The 15,649-nt window shown below is 38.2% G+C and overlaps 2 protein-coding genes across 2 annotated transcripts; both read left to right on the top strand.

The window, feature by feature from the left end:
* Positions 1-248: 248 nt before the first annotated feature.
* Positions 249-5,608, top strand: LOC113018277 (uncharacterized). Its single transcript, XM_026161336.1, has 9 exons — positions 249-360; positions 2,014-2,295; positions 2,379-2,612; positions 2,684-2,788; positions 3,455-3,658; positions 3,761-4,093; positions 4,418-4,736; positions 4,831-4,888; positions 5,050-5,608. Exons 1-9 carry the CDS (start codon positions 306-308, stop codon positions 5,254-5,256), a joined length of 1,797 nt encoding a protein of 598 aa, XP_026017121.1. The 5' UTR covers positions 249-305; the 3' UTR covers positions 5,257-5,608.
* A 7,132-nt stretch (positions 5,609-12,740) lies between these two features.
* Positions 12,741-15,034, top strand: LOC113018274 (carcinoembryonic antigen-related cell adhesion molecule 21-like). The gene is made up of 4 exons (XM_026161332.1): positions 12,741-12,756; positions 12,831-13,064; positions 13,727-14,068; positions 14,685-15,034. The coding sequence occupies exons 2-4, from the start codon at positions 12,881-12,883 to the stop codon at positions 15,032-15,034; spliced, it is 876 nt and encodes a 291-aa protein (XP_026017117.1). The 5' UTR covers positions 12,741-12,756; positions 12,831-12,880.
* The last annotated feature ends 615 nt before the right edge of the window (positions 15,035-15,649 follow it).

The raw sequence follows: 15,649 nt of genomic DNA, 5'->3' as shown, positions 1-15,649 counted from the left end.
ACTCTGACAACATGGAAACATTAAAAAACAAACAGACAAAAAAACCATTTCACAGTGTTTCACAGCTGGAAATGACACTTTGACACTATGGTTGAGGTTTCGTCTTTCCACAAGAGGAAGTGATCTGAAGGTGTTGCATGCAAGCACATTTGCCCTAATTTCTTTGTCCATTCTGTCATCAGACTTCGTAGTTTTAAGAAGATGACTTCTGGTTTTAAGCATTCACTCTCTAATATAATAGCAGCTGAGTTTTTTGAAAGCTTATAAATCCACTTTCTGATACGACAGCACAATCTGCAGCAGACATGTTCTTCACAGAAGCTGAATGTTTGTTCTGGGTTTTTGTTCTCTGTCTCTCAGGTAGGAAAGATTCTGTTTTCCCTGATCCCTTAATTCATTGTCCACTTTGTATGTATCAGTGTAAATGCTGCATTAATGCATAGGTAACAGTTTATGGTTGTAGATATTTGAGGTTGTTTTTTTACTGTTGTTTATTTTAAGCCATAATAACGATTTTTTTTTTTACTCTATAAGGTCAGTCCTCCTGTCCTTTCACAGTCACCACAGAAAAAATAGCCTGTTTTTGTATTTGTTACAGCTGGTTTATCAGATTGTTTACCTTTCCATTCTATCAAATACTGCAGTTTTATGAAAGCTGCTAGTTTCTAAAAATTGATGTACTAAATGTTCCTTTGCATCAGTGCTTTGAAGTACTGGGTTTGGGCCATAGTGAGATAAGTCTCTCATTCCAAGCTTGTGTCAAATTCATATCAGTAAATGATCACTCTGTGTTACAATTAAAAACATATGATCAGCACATTTTAAAATGTGCTGGAGAACTACTGTAACCCAAACTGTGGTCTTCTACCAGTGGCAACCATGTAGAAGCTTAAAACTGTGAGAAAAAGAGAAAATAAAAAGCAAGAACTGTTACGTTCCATTGTGGCATTAGAGCTGTCAACGTTAACACATTAATATGTCATTGCAATATCATAATGACATATTAATGTGTTAACGTTGACAGCCCCTAACACACACACACACACACACTCACACACACACACACACACACACACACACATACATATATATATATATATATATATATATATATATATATATATATATATATGTGTGTGTGTGTGTGTGTGTGTGTGTGTGTGTGTTAGGGGCTGTCAACGTTAACACATTAATATGTGTGTGTGTGTGTGTGTGTGTGTGTGTGTGTGTGTGTGTGTGTGTGTGTTTGTGTGTTAGGGGATGTCAACGTTAGCACATTAATATGTCATTATGATATTGCAATGACATATTAATGTGTTAACCCTAACACACACACACACACACACACACACACACACACACACACACATATATATATATATATATGCCCCATGTGTGGAGCTGCACAGCGACAACATGTTAGCGCGGTTAACCCGTTAACGCGTTATATGTACAGAGACATTTCAGGGATTTAGAGCCATTCTGTCCAAACTTTTGACTGGTATATATGGTGTTGCATGCACTCTGTCTACACATTTGCCTTTATCTCTCTGTCCATTCTCTAATTGGCATCTCTCTTTTAAGCAGGACACTTCTGAATTTCACCTCCTTTATTTTACCCAAACAGCATCTGGAGTATTTAGAAGATCAAACAATCAAACATTCTGACTAAAAGCTGAAATTTAAAGCAGTTGTGTTTTTCAGAAGCCAGATGTTTGTTTTGGATCTTTGTTCTCCATCTCTCAGGGAGGATATATTTTGTTCAATTTAAGACTGCAAAACATTTCAGGTGTAGCCAGACTGTGCAAAGTCACAAAAAGATTAGATAAAACAGGATAATAGCTTTTAGTTGAAGGGACTTTCACTAATTCTATCTTGATGAGGTCATTAAAGTACAAGTTAATCATTTGCATTATCACTGTACAACTGCCATGACTTGTTGGTATAGAGATCAATGTTATAGAAATTGTGTAAATCTGCACAGATGCTTGTTAATCAAATGTTGTGTTAAAGGTGTTCAGGGACAAACAAACAGCATCTGTGCCTTGAAAGGTTCATCAGTGAATCTGTCCTGCTCACATCAACATCCAACATCAAGCATGAACTGGTACAGTGTACACAGGGGGGGCTTCAAGATTGAGACATCTGCAGATGGAAAGTACAGCATGTCAGCAGATAGTAACTTGACTCTGACAGTCAACAATCTAGCAGAGAATGATGCAAACATTTACTGCTGCAGAGAACCTGCTGACAAATCAGACTGTGACCAAAGGGGAATTTCTCTCAGTGTTGCAGGTACAGTGGTTTTATCAAAGCGTTAAGAACTCATCTATGAATAATCAATGTATTGATATTATTTCAATTAATGATCCTCTCAGAGCTGCAGGTAAAGGTGATTCCTGCCACAGAGGGACAGACAGTAACACTGATGTGCAGCAGCAGCTGTCCTCTGACTGAAAAGCCTGCAGCCTACATCTGGTACAAGAACAGAGAGTTTCTCTATGAGGACTGGTCTCCCTGGTACCAAGAGCTGCTCAGCAGTGAGGAAGCAGTCACATACTCCTGTGCTGTCAAAGGTTACGAGGATCTCAGAGCCCCTCAAGTCTCTGTGGGTGAGTCATGATGTTCAGTCAAATGATTCTCAGTAAACATACTCAGTACTCTAATATTTCATTTCATCTAGATTTCATCACACCAACATGCTTCAATGTGACGTACACTAAAAGCGAAATGTGTCCTTATCAGCAGGGATCAGAACATGAGCCTTGTTCCATCACATTTCCCAGAGGTGAACACAAACACGTCTTCTTACTGATCTCTGAAATGCACTGTTTCTATATTCACTTTTTTAACCCCTCAGCTGTAAAAAGGCTGAAGGGTTAAAAGATGTTATTGGCAGTTGGCATGGACACAGAGATTTGTGAATGCGAGAATGAGTAGGATTTCCAAATTGCTACAAAAGGCACATGTACTAAAAATCTTTGATGATTTTGAATCTCCTTGACACTGACCTCGAGGTCAAGGTCAAAGTTCTAGTTTTCTGAAAATTTTGTGATTGCAATAATTCAGGAATGGATTCAAGTAGGATTTTCACATTAACAGCACAGGTACATCTACTAAGAAGCTGAGGGGTAGCACTGACAGCCATCAGGTCACACGTGAATTACATTACGCTTTGGGTGAAAAAAGTAGAATGCCAAGATTATTATTGAAGTGTGTGGATGCAGTCAATGAAAATGTGTTAAACTGAAAACGTCCCTGATGAGGAAAAGACAGAATGAGTACACAGACTCCTCTCTTATAATGAAAAGAGAAGTGAGTTCAAGTACCGTTCTTTGAACTCACCTCTACAAATCTGCTCCCATACACAAAACCATGTAACTGACATACATACACGTATAAAATATGCATAATAACATAGTGACTGACGAAACTGTATTTATCATCTCTTCAGTGGTACATGTTGTAAAGACACCTGGGAACACACTGACCTGTAGCACCTCATGTCCTCTGATCGACCCTCAAACTGTCTATGTGTGGTATGAAAATGGAAAACTTTATAGGGAAAATATAAGAAGCATTTCAACTCCAAGTTCTTTGAAAAACAACTTTTACTGTGCAATTAAAGATCATGAGCATCTTCAATCTGATGACGTCTGTGAGTATCAAAGAAAACTGTTAATTCTGTTAATTAATAACAAGCTGTTATCTCAACATGCAGACACCACAGTCAACTTTAAATCGTCCATCTATATTTCAGGTGTTCAGGATAAAAACTGCTGGACAGTGAATTATGTCAGCAGGAGAATCTGTGCTCTGGAAGGATCTTCAGTGAACATTATCAGTAAATACTCACATCCTGATAACATGAAACCAGAGTTTAAATGTTGGAGTAAAAAATGGAAAACAGGTGATAAGGAACTTGAAAAACCGATTGAGCCTTCAGGTCGTGTGGAGTATCAGGACAACATGAAGAACCAACACACCCTGACCATCAAAAACCTGAAGAAGAATGACTCAGGAGAATACACCTTAATCCTGAAAGGAAATGATAAAGAACTGAAACTGCCTGGAGTCTTTTTGATTGTCACAGGTAAAGTCTCCTAACAAGATGACCTAAGATGTTTCATTCATGTAAGAGCCTCAATGTTTTACACTAAAAAGCCTAAAAAGCCTCATGTAAACCTGAGCAAACAATACTGAATGTAAAAGTGTTATCAGCAAAATTTCACTGATCATCACATTTTAGCTGGTCTAAGAAGTGCTTCTTGTAAAACTGTTGACGGTCCTTTGCGTTCCACATTGACCTGTATCACATTACCCATCAAAATGCTATCCTATATTAAAAAAAAGGTAATTGGGAAATTTTTTTATGAGATTTATAGTTTTTAATTATTTAGTAATGTTCCTCTTTCAGAGCTGAGAGTGAAGATGAGTCCTTCTGCAGTGGTGACAGAGGGTCAGAGAGTCACACTGACCTGCAGCACCAGCTGTCCTCTGACTGACAACACAAACTACATTTGGTACTTGAACAGTCGACATCTGAACATGACAGAGACCCACAACAAACATCTGATCCTAGACCCAGTCAGCAGGGAGAATATAAGAAATTATTCCTGTGGTGTTAAAACTAACAAGGATAACACCACAGCTCAATGGCTACCAGCAGCTGCAGGAGGTTTTGCAGCTCTCCTGTTAATAATAATAATACTTCTCACTGTGTTCTGCTGCCGGAGGTGAGCATCACTGTGTTCTCTTTAAGATCAGTCATGTTCAAACTCTGATTTGAAATCTGTTATTCAGTCATATCCTTTCATGTTTGACACTCAGAAAAAAGAGGGCTTCTAGTCATTCTCCAAAGAGTGAAATATCAGACAACAAACAGCAGGTACACAACACAGTGCATCCACAATCCTGTTTTTCTTTTACTTGATCATTTATCCTTTGTGTGGATAGATTTTTTTGTCTTGTTTATCTCACCAATGTCTTAACCTTCCATATGGTGTAAAATGTGTACCATATGGGAGGTTATGTTTTTGGTCTCCTCAGGTTAGCCATAATCCCATATATGAAAACGTCTCAGCTCACTACAGCAGAATGCCTGTCAATACACACCAACCAGCTCATCTCTATTCCAATGAAGGAGAACTTGACTCCAATCAAGGCGACCTCTACTGCAATGAAGGCAAAGTCTATCCCAATCAAGCTGAACTCTATTCCAATACAGCTGATCTATACTCTAACATCCAATACTGAGTCACTGCCTTTTAAACAGAAAAAAAACTCAAAAAAGCACCACAGCTGTTGTGTACAGAGTGTAAAACAACCACACTCTAAAATGGCACGTAGAATACAGTAGAAATGAGTAGAAAAGTAGAAATGCTTGTGGGTTTCAATTTAAAGATGTTTGATCATGAAATGCATGTGTTGTGTACAAAGTATAAGACAATGTAAAAATATTATTGCTAACTTTGTAAAACATGCAAACTTGTGAGCTTTGTGTTGTTGCTTTCTGCGTGGTTTAGAGCTTTCAAACTGAACAGTTAAAACTTAAAGTCATCATTTCTTTTTTCCCTGAACCATACATGAACTGATAACGGCTTAACATAAATCAATAACCTTTATGAGTATTAATAAATATAAAAAAAATGAGCTGTAGTAGTTTAATTCTTTCAGCTATAGTGTGAAGATTTATCTGAATAATCATTTGTCTCTTATTTCTTCAGGTTTTTCTGTAAAGTTTTTGAATGTTTGATGCTTGAATGACCCATTTTCCCTTCTATTATTGTCTCTTAAAGAAACTATTTGTTATCAGAATGTTCAAAAACATCACACAGTTAGGTGACAGTGTTGATACAGCCCGTGACTTAGGATGTAATTATTATGTAAAAATACTTATTGGTAGGTGCGATGGAATAAATGAGTAATAATTCAAGATCTCTTAGGAGAGAAGAAAAGTGTCCTGAAATACTGAGTAATTCCGAAAAAAGTTTAGAGAACAGGATTACACATAAATTGTATATTTAAGTTGATAACTTTGGGTCATTTTTAGGAGAAATGTTTTTCACGACTTTCATTGAAAATACACATTTATTTTTACTGAAAAATGCCAAGGTTATATAAGCAATGATGTTATTTCTAATATTAATTAATTACATGTTATTAACCTAAACATTTGGAATTTTTGTCATATGAACATCCACCATTATAACCAGCACCCCCACAATCAGGGTTGTGGGGGTGCTGGAGCCTATCCCAGCTACCACAGGGTAAGAGGCAGGGTACACCCTGGGCAGGATATGTCCAGTTTGTCACAAGGCGAACACATAGAGACAGACAACCATTCGCACTCAAATGCACAATTTAGAATTACCAACCCCACTAACTGCATGTCTTTGGAACGTGGGAGGAACAAGAACCCATGCAAACATGGAAAGAACATGCAAACTCCACAGAAAGGCTCCGACTTGATAACAGGTAGGCAGACAACAACAGAAAATGTTACCAATACCAGCAGGATAACTCAGCAAACAGTATTAGATCCTTCAGCATTACTGTATCATGAGATATGATAATATTGTCATCTAGTGGACGTGTCTCTAACTGCAAAACAGACAAACAGACGAAAAAAAAACAGAAAAACAGTAGAGTAGCCCCCCAGAATTGTCTGAGACAGCAAAAAACAAGAGTGAATTTCAAACCACATTTTTTTTAAAGAGTAACTTTGCGAACAATTTTTTTCTTTTGTTTTTCACATCTACTTTTAGTTCTTAGCTAAGTTTTAGTTAACTATAATAACTGCATCAGAATCTGCTTCAGCTCCAAGTGTTGCCTTGGAGTTGAGGTTTCCATCATCTACCTGATAAATTGTGTCCAAGCACTGTGAAGGTTATATTTTTCGACTTTTCCAGTTCATACCATCAGGCCAACCTTCCTGGCTGATAAACTGATGCATGTGGATGCCTCTCTTGTGTCCTGGATTGTGGATTACCTGACAGGAAGGCCACAATATCTGCGTCTTCAACACTTTGTGTCTTCCACAGAGATCAGCAACACACTCGTATCAGAAAATAAACCGGACTGCGTTAAAAGCATCACTGCATTCTGCAGGAAGGGCCCGAGTCGTATCTATTTTCTGAAGCAGCTGAGATCTTTTAACACGTATCGGACAACGCTCAGGATTTTCTCTGAGTCTGTTGTGGTCAGTGCCATCCTCTTTGCTGTTGCATGCTGGGACAGCAGGATGAGGGTCACAGATGCCAACATATTATTGATAGAAAGGTAAAAAAGATGGATGAGATAATGAAGCTGTTTTCTAATGAAAGTTTCTGTTAAAGGTGTTATTATTTGGAACTTTATCCATGTTTATTACGAGCATTAATGCTATAACTGTCACGATACTGGGTTTTGTACCCAGTGTTTTCTGTTTGGGAAATATCACTACCATTTGTAGTTTTTAGTTTAAATATTACCTTTGCTTTGGTTAGGTTTTCATTCTGATTTTGTATTCATCGTTTTCTTTGTTATTCTCAAGTTTTTCTGGTCCTCCTGTGTTGTCTATGCCTCATCTACGTTTCTGTGTCCATGTTTAGTGAGTTTGTCTTTGTGTTTACTTTGGCCTGTCAAAATCAGGTGTTAGTCTCAGTCTAAGTGTTGGTTTCCTGTTTTATTTTGATAGTCTTTTGCCCTGTGTGTGTTGTGTTCAGTTTTTCTTTGCTCGTTTTCATTAATTGATTCTGTTCACTTTTCAATTCAATTCAATTTTATTTATATAGCGCCAAATCACAACAAAAGTCGCCTCAAGGCGCTTCATAGATACAGAGAAAAACCCAACAATCATATGACCCCCTATGAGCAAGCACTTTGGCGACAGTGGGAAGGAAAAACTCCCTTTTAACAGGAAGAAACCTCCGGCAGAACCAGGCTCAGGGAGGGGCGGCCATCTGCTGCGACCAGTTGGGGTGAGAGAAGGAAGACAGGATAAAGACATGCTGTGGAAGAGAGACAGAGGTTAATAACAGATATGATTCAATGCAGAGAGGTCTATTAATACATAGTGCGTGAGAAAGGTGACTGGAAAGGAAAAACTCAATGCATCATGGGAATCCCCCGGCAGCCTACATCTATTGCAGCATAACAAAGGGAGGATTCAGGGTCACCTGGTCCAGCCCTAACTATATGCTTTAGAAAAAAGGAAAGTTTTAAGCCTAATCTTAAAAGTAGAGATAGTGTCTGTCTCCCGAATCCAAACTGGAAGCTGGTTCCACAGAAGAGGGGCCTGAAAACTGAAGGCTCTCCCTCCCATTCTACTTTTAAATACTCTAGGAACAACAAGTAGGCCTGCAGAGCGAGAGCGGAGCGCTCTAATAGGGTGATATGGTACTACAAGGTCATTAAGATAAGATGGGGCCTGATTATTTAAGACCTTGTATGTGAGGAGCAGGATTTTGAATTCAATTCTGGATTTAACAGGAAGCCAATGAAGGGAAGCCAAAACAGGAGAAATATGCTCTCTCTTTCTAGTCCCTGTCAGGACTCTTGCTGCAGCATTTTGGATTAGCTGAAGGCTTTTCAGTGAGTTTTTTGGACATCCTGATAATAATGAATTACAGTAGTCCAGCCTGGAAGTAATAAATGCATGAACTAGTTTTTCAGCATCACTCTGAGACAGGATATTTCTAATTTTAGAGATGTTGCGCAAATGGAAGAAAGCAGTCTTACATATTTGTTTAATATGTGCGTTGAAGGACATGTCCTGGTCAAAAATGACTCCAAGGTTCCTCACCGCATTACTGGAGGCCAAGGTAATGCCATCCAGAGTAAGAATCTGATTAGATACCATATTTCTAAGATTTTCAGGGCCGAGTACAATAACCTCAGTTTTATCTGAATTAAGAAGCAGAAAGTTAGCGGCCATCCAGGTCTTTATGTCTTTAAGACATTCCTGCAGTTTAACTAATTGGTGTGTGTTATCTGGCTTCATGGACAGATAGATCTGGGTGTCATCTGCATAGCAGTGAAAATGTATGCTATGTCTTCTAATGATACTGCCTAAGGGAAGCATGTATAATGTAAACAGAATTGGTCCTAGCACTGAACCCTGTGGAACTCCATAATTAACCTCAGTGTGTGAAGAGGACTCTCCATTTACATGCACGAATTGGAGTCTATTAGATAGATATGATACAAACCACTGCAGCGCAGTACTTGTAATACCTACAGCATGTTCTAATCGCTCTAATAGGATATTATGATCAACAGTATCGAACGCTGCACTGAGGTCTAGCAGGACAAGCACAGAGATGAGTCCACTGTCAGAGGCCATAAGAAGATCATTTGTAACCTTCACTAAAGCTGTTTCTGTGCTGTGCTGAGCTCTGAAACCTGACTGAAACTCTTCAAATAAACCATTCCTCTGCAGATGATCTGTTAGCTGTTTGACAACTACTCTTTCAAGGATTTTTGATATGAAAGGAAGGTTGGAGATTGGCCTATAATTAGCTAAGACTGCTGGGTCTAGAGATGGCTTTTTGAGTAAAGGTTTAACTACAGCCAGCTTGAAGGCCTGTGGTACATAGCCGATTATTAGAGATAGGTTGATCATATTTAAGATCGAAGAATTAATTAATGGCAGGACTTCTTTGAGCAGTTTTGTAGGAATGGGGTCTAAAAGACACGTTGATGGTTTGGAGGAAGTAATTATTGAAGTTAACTCAGAAAGATCAATTGGAGAAAAAGAGTCTAACTTAATATCAATGGTACTAAGAGTAGCTGTAGATAATATTACATCTGTGGGATGATTATTGGTAATTTTTTCTCTAATGATAAAAATTTTATTTGTGAAGAAGTTCATGAAGTCATTACTAGTTAACGTTAAAGGGATGGTTGGCTCAAAAGAGCTCTGACTTTTTGTCAGCCTGGCTACAGTGCTGAAGAGAAACCTAGGGTTGTTCTTATTTTCTTCAATCAGTGATGAATAGTAAGATGTTCTGGCTTTGCGGAGGGCTTTCTTATAAAGCAGCAAACTATTTCTCCAGGCTAAATGATGATCCTCTAGATTTGTGACACGCCATTTCCTCTCCAGATTACGAGTCATCTGCTTTAGGGTACGTGTTTCAGAATTATACCACGGAGTCAGGTACTTCTGATTTGAGGCCTTAGTTTTCACAGGAGCTACAGTATCCAGAGTCGTACGTAGTGAGGAGGTGAAATTATTAACAAGATAATCGACCTCTGTTGGGGTAGCGTTCAGATAGCTGCTTTGCTCTGTGTTGGTACAGGGCATTGAAGATGATAACAGTGGGTGGATTATATTCTTAAACTTAGTTACAGTGCTTTCAGAAAGACATCTACTTTGATAAAGTCTACTCTTCACCGCTGTGTAATCAATTATTGTAAAAGTAAATGTTATCAGGAAATGATCAGACAGGAGAGGGTTTTCAGGAAACACTGTTAAATGTTCAGGTTCGATGCCATATGTTAAAACAAGATCTAGAGTGTGATTAAAGTGGTGGGTGGGTTCTTTTACATTTTGAGAGAAACCAATTGAGTCTAATAACAGATTAAATGCCATGTTGAGGCTGTCATTTTTAGCATCTACATGGATGTTAAAATCACCCACAATAATTATTTTATCTGAGCTCAGAACTAAATTAGATATAAAGTCTGAGAAATCAGACAGAAACTCTGTGTAAGGCCCAGGTGGACGATAGATGATAACAAGTAAGACTGGTTTCTGAGTTTCACAGCTGGGGTGGACAATGTTAAGCATCAGGCTTTCAAATGAATTAAAAGTCTGTCTTGGTCTTTCATTAATTAATAGGCTGGTGTGAAAAATTGCTGCCACACCGCCCCCTCGGCCTGTGCTTCGAGATTTCTGGTAGTTAGAATGGCTCGGGGGTGTTGATTCATTTAAACTAACATAATCATCCTGCTGCAACCAGGTTTCTGTAAGGCAGAGTAAATCAATTTGTTGATCAATTATTAAGTCATGTACTAACAGAGACTTGGAGGAGAGAGACCTAATTTTCCCCAGCAGTGTCTCTTTCCCCCATAGCCTCATGTCTTTTCAAGTCTATTCAAATTTCCCTCTGTTCAAGTTTTCAGTTTAGGTTTTTGTTCCTGAGCTCTGGCAATAAAGCTGTTTGAGTTTAGTTAAGCCTGTCTGCCAAGTCCTGCATTTTGGGTTCTCTCGTTGCTTGGCACACACCCTCACTTGATAGTAACAGTAAAAATATGACAGTAAAACCAAAAGTATTACAATTCTTAGTGATCAGCAATCATTAAAATCAATTGTCCCTGAGTGTAAAATATAAAAAGATTGGTGAAAACTTGGCACATAACATAATTGAGTAATGACATTTACAGTCCTCACTTGTTGAAGGTTAAGCAGAGAACAATAGAAAATGTTACCAACGTGTGCAGAATGGCTCAGAAAAGATGATCAGATCCCTCAGCATCAAGACTGTTGCATTAAACATGGAGTTGCTGACACAATGAGCAGTAATTATGGTCCCTTCTGGTCTCAAATTACTAAACAACAGAACAAGAGAGAAGGTGCTAAAGGAATCTGAAATTGTGCTTGTTTTTCAGCATTCAAACAATAAATCACAGAATCTGAGGCAGGAAACAACAAGAGTGAATGTTGAACACAATTTTCATTTAAAAATTTACAGTGTTTATCTCTGTGGTTGAAGACCTGTTGTCACTTCTGAGTGTTGCTCAAATGTGGTAAAAGCTGTCACTTTTAGGCCACACCCAGCACCCATGTGTAACCAGTATCAAAAAAAAGTCTGCATCTCCACAGCAGTTCATGTTGCACAGTGAGCTTGAATCTGGGGTTTCTTGATCACCACAGACGTTTGTATTCATCACAAACCATAAACCACCATAATTAGATATGGACAAAAGCTTCAACACACAGCTTTCTTCTGAACAGCTTAAAGCACCTGAGGTGACTATTTATTGCACATTTATTTAAAATACAAGTGCACACAGCAGAGTCGACAAAAGATTGAAAGGAAAAGGAAGGAAGTTTGGTATTAGCCTCAAAGCTGCACAAGATGTGAAACCACTGAATATGAAACAACAGTCAATCTTCCCCCCCTAACCTTTCACTCTGAAAAGGAGAAAAAGCTTAGGTGACTGATGACTTACTTTTTTTTTTTTTTTTTCAAGCTTTCACTGTCAATGTTAAACGTTAAAGTCTGGACTACAACAATCATGCCGCTCAGGAATGCTTGTCGTCTCTTTGTGGGTGTCATCATTTACATCACAGGTATCAGTGATTATTTATTTGTCCCTATTTAAGAATGAAAGTAACCATAGCTAATCCTACTACATGATTTATAGATGACAACTTTGAGTTCAGATTAGTTCCTAATGTAAACTACAGAATATCTCTCTCTTTTTGACTGAAAGGTTTTTTTCTAAAGAAAGTTTCTGTTAAAGGTGTTAATGGAGGAGAAACCAGGATCTGTGCTTTCAAAGGTTCATCAGTGGATCTGCACTGCTCACATCAACATCTGACTTCAAGCAGCAAATGGTTCACTATCCAATGGAAGGGAAATAAGTACATTCAGAGTGAGCTCTCTGTGGATGGACAACGTGTAACGTACAACATGTCTGAAGAGAAAAAGTCAACTTTAACCATCAATGATCTAAGAGAGAGTGATGCAAATACTTACTGCTGTATGAAGACTACAGACAGTCCAGGACACTGTTCACTCAGTAATATTACTCTTCAAGTAGTTACAGGTACAGTGACTTTTACTCATTAATAACTTTCCAAATGACATCATTGTATAAGTTGTTCTCCATCATCCTCTCAGAGCTGCAGGTAAAGGTGATTCCTGCCACAGAGGGACAGACAGTAACACTGATGTGCAGCAGCAGCTGTCCTCTGACTGAAAAGCCTGCAGCCTACATCTGGTACAAGAACAGAGAGTTTCTCTATGAGGACTGGTCTCCCTGGTACCAAGAGCTGCTCAGCAGTGAGGAAGCAGTCACATACTCCTGTGCTGTCAAAGGCTACGAGCATCTCAGAGCCCCTGAAGTCTCTGTGGGTGAGTCATGATGTTTATTCTGCTATATTATTTGACAATAAATAAATTCAATATGAACAGAAATCTCAATTCTAAATATAAAAATAATCTTCTTACAAATATTTAATTGCATTACTTTTTCTTCAGATTCCATCACAGCAACCTGCTTCAGTGTGACTTATGCTTATGGAAACATGTGTTCTTACAAACAGACACCAGTGGATGAGCCGTGCTCCATCACATATCCCAGAGGTGAAGTGGTACAAAAATAACACCACCAAAACTCACATGTCAGATTTGTTGAGTCCAACATTTGTATGAATTATATAAACTTTATGAATATATCTATGCACAGTAACGGGAAGTGTATTTATCTTTTATCAACAGAGCTTCATGTTCAAAGGACTTCTTCCATTTCTGGGTTTGTTACACTGGCTTGTAGTACAAGATGTAACCTGACAGACCCTCAGACTATCTACCTCTGGTACCACAACAAACAAAGCTATTATGAGAATCAACATTATTCAGTTCAAAACTCTTCAAGAGGCACATTTTCTTGTGCAGTTAAAAGCCACAAACGTCTTCAATCTACAGAAGTTTGTATGTGTTAAAAAAAATTATTGATTCACTGACATCCTGAAATATAGACCAGTCAGTCATTTCATAATCCATCTATATTTCAGGTGTTCAGGATAAAAACTGCTGGAGAGTGAATTATGTCAGCAGGAGAATCTGTGCTCTGGAAGGATCTTCAGTGAACATCACAAGTGAATACTCACATCCTGATAACATGAAGCCAGAGTTTAAATGTTGGAGTAAAAAATGGAGAAAAGATAAAGTGGAAGTTGAAGAGCTGATTGAGGCTGCAGGTCGTGTGAAGTATCAGGACAACATGAAGAACCAACACATCCTGACCATCAACAACCTGAAGAAGAATGACTCAGGAGGATACACATTCAGATTCAACAAAGATCATAAAAGATGGACACAGTCTGATCTGCCTGGAGTCTTTTTGATTGTTACAGGTAAATCTAAACTCCTCACTCAGCAGACTTTACTCATTAACAGGATTGTGAAAATATTCCATTACAGAGCAAGAATCAAAAGCAAACAGACATTTTCCTTTTATAGAAAAATTCACCCTTTCGGTGTATTTTTTTTTTTTTTGTACAGTCAGATCAAGTGAAAAAAACATTATTTTTGACTTTTAAAATATATAAAACTATTTTATAATCCTGATCAAATATTTTCTAATGAGCACTTTGCTATATATCAAATACACAAAAAAATTCATTTTCCTGTTCACAGAAATTAAGAAAATGATAGTTATTCAAGTTTCATGTTGGATTGAGCAAATATCACAAGGTGGAATATTAAGAAAACATCTATATAACCCACACGTAACCTAGAACAGTAACAATAATGGCATGAATAGCTGAAAAGAAATTAATAATCCCAGTTGTCAGACAAATACAATGAAATAAAGCAAACAATCCCCGTAAAATGTCACAGAAATGAAGAACTGAGCTTTTTTCACTTAAAACATGGCATTACTCACTAAACATGATTTAAAAATGACACTGACGGAGTCTGGAGTCTAATAATAATAATAATTATTATTATTGTATGTTCTTCTTCCAGAGCTGAGAGTGAAGATGAGTCCTTCTGCAGTGGTGACAGAGGGTCAGAGAGTCACACTGACCTGCAGTACCAGCTGTCCTCTGACTGACAACACAAACTACATTTGGTACTTGAACAGTCGACCTCTGAACCTGACAGAAGCCCAGAACAAACATCTGATCCTAGACCCAGTCAGCAGGGAGGATGCAGGAAGCTACTCCTGTGCTGTGAAAACCAACAAAGATATCAGCTCTGCTCCAAAGACTCTCACTGTCCAAAGTATCACAGGAACATGGACACCAGCAGCTGCAGGAGTTTCTGCAGCTCTGCTCCTTTTAATACCTCTCACTGTCTACTGGTGCAGGAGGTAAGCTACACTGTCTCATCTGTCATACCTGTCATGGTTAAACGGTAGCTCAGGAGTTAGAGCAGGTCATCTGTTGATCAAAAGGTTGGTGGTTTGATTTTTGGCTCCCTCAGTCTGCATGCCAAATATCCTTGGGCAAGATACTAACCACCACTTGCTCTCCGATGCATCCATCAGAGTATGAATGTGTATGCTAGTGAGAAAGCATAGAGTGAATGTGGCATGTTGTATAGAGCGCTTTGAGTACTCCAGGAGTGCAGAGAAACGCTATCTAAAAATCACTACATTTACCAAATGTTTTAACATTTTATTTATTTCTTTTTGTGCAATAGAAAAAAGAGGACTTCCAGTCAGTCTCCAAGACAAGAAACTTCAGATAATAAACAGGTTAAAAAAACCTCTCATTTTCTCTTCACAGGAATAATAATTTATTCTCCATCACAGAAAAACTTTAAAATCACTCATCATGCTTTTTTTTCTCACTTACATCCTAACCTCTTGTAGCCTTTTTGTCACTGGAGCTCACCACCTACCTCGATCATGTTTCTACTCAACAGTTGTATTTTTTATGTGACTAAAACACATTCACATTATGACACAGTATCATCAGCTGCATCTG

The sequence above is a fragment of the Astatotilapia calliptera genome, unplaced genomic scaffold (assembly GCF_900246225.1).
Source record: "Astatotilapia calliptera unplaced genomic scaffold, fAstCal1.2 U_scaffold_53, whole genome shotgun sequence".
Classification (NCBI taxonomy): domain Eukaryota; kingdom Metazoa; phylum Chordata; class Actinopteri; order Cichliformes; family Cichlidae; genus Astatotilapia; species Astatotilapia calliptera.
Note: the sequence above shows the minus strand (reverse complement) of the source record. Positions and strands in the feature narration are given on the sequence as shown.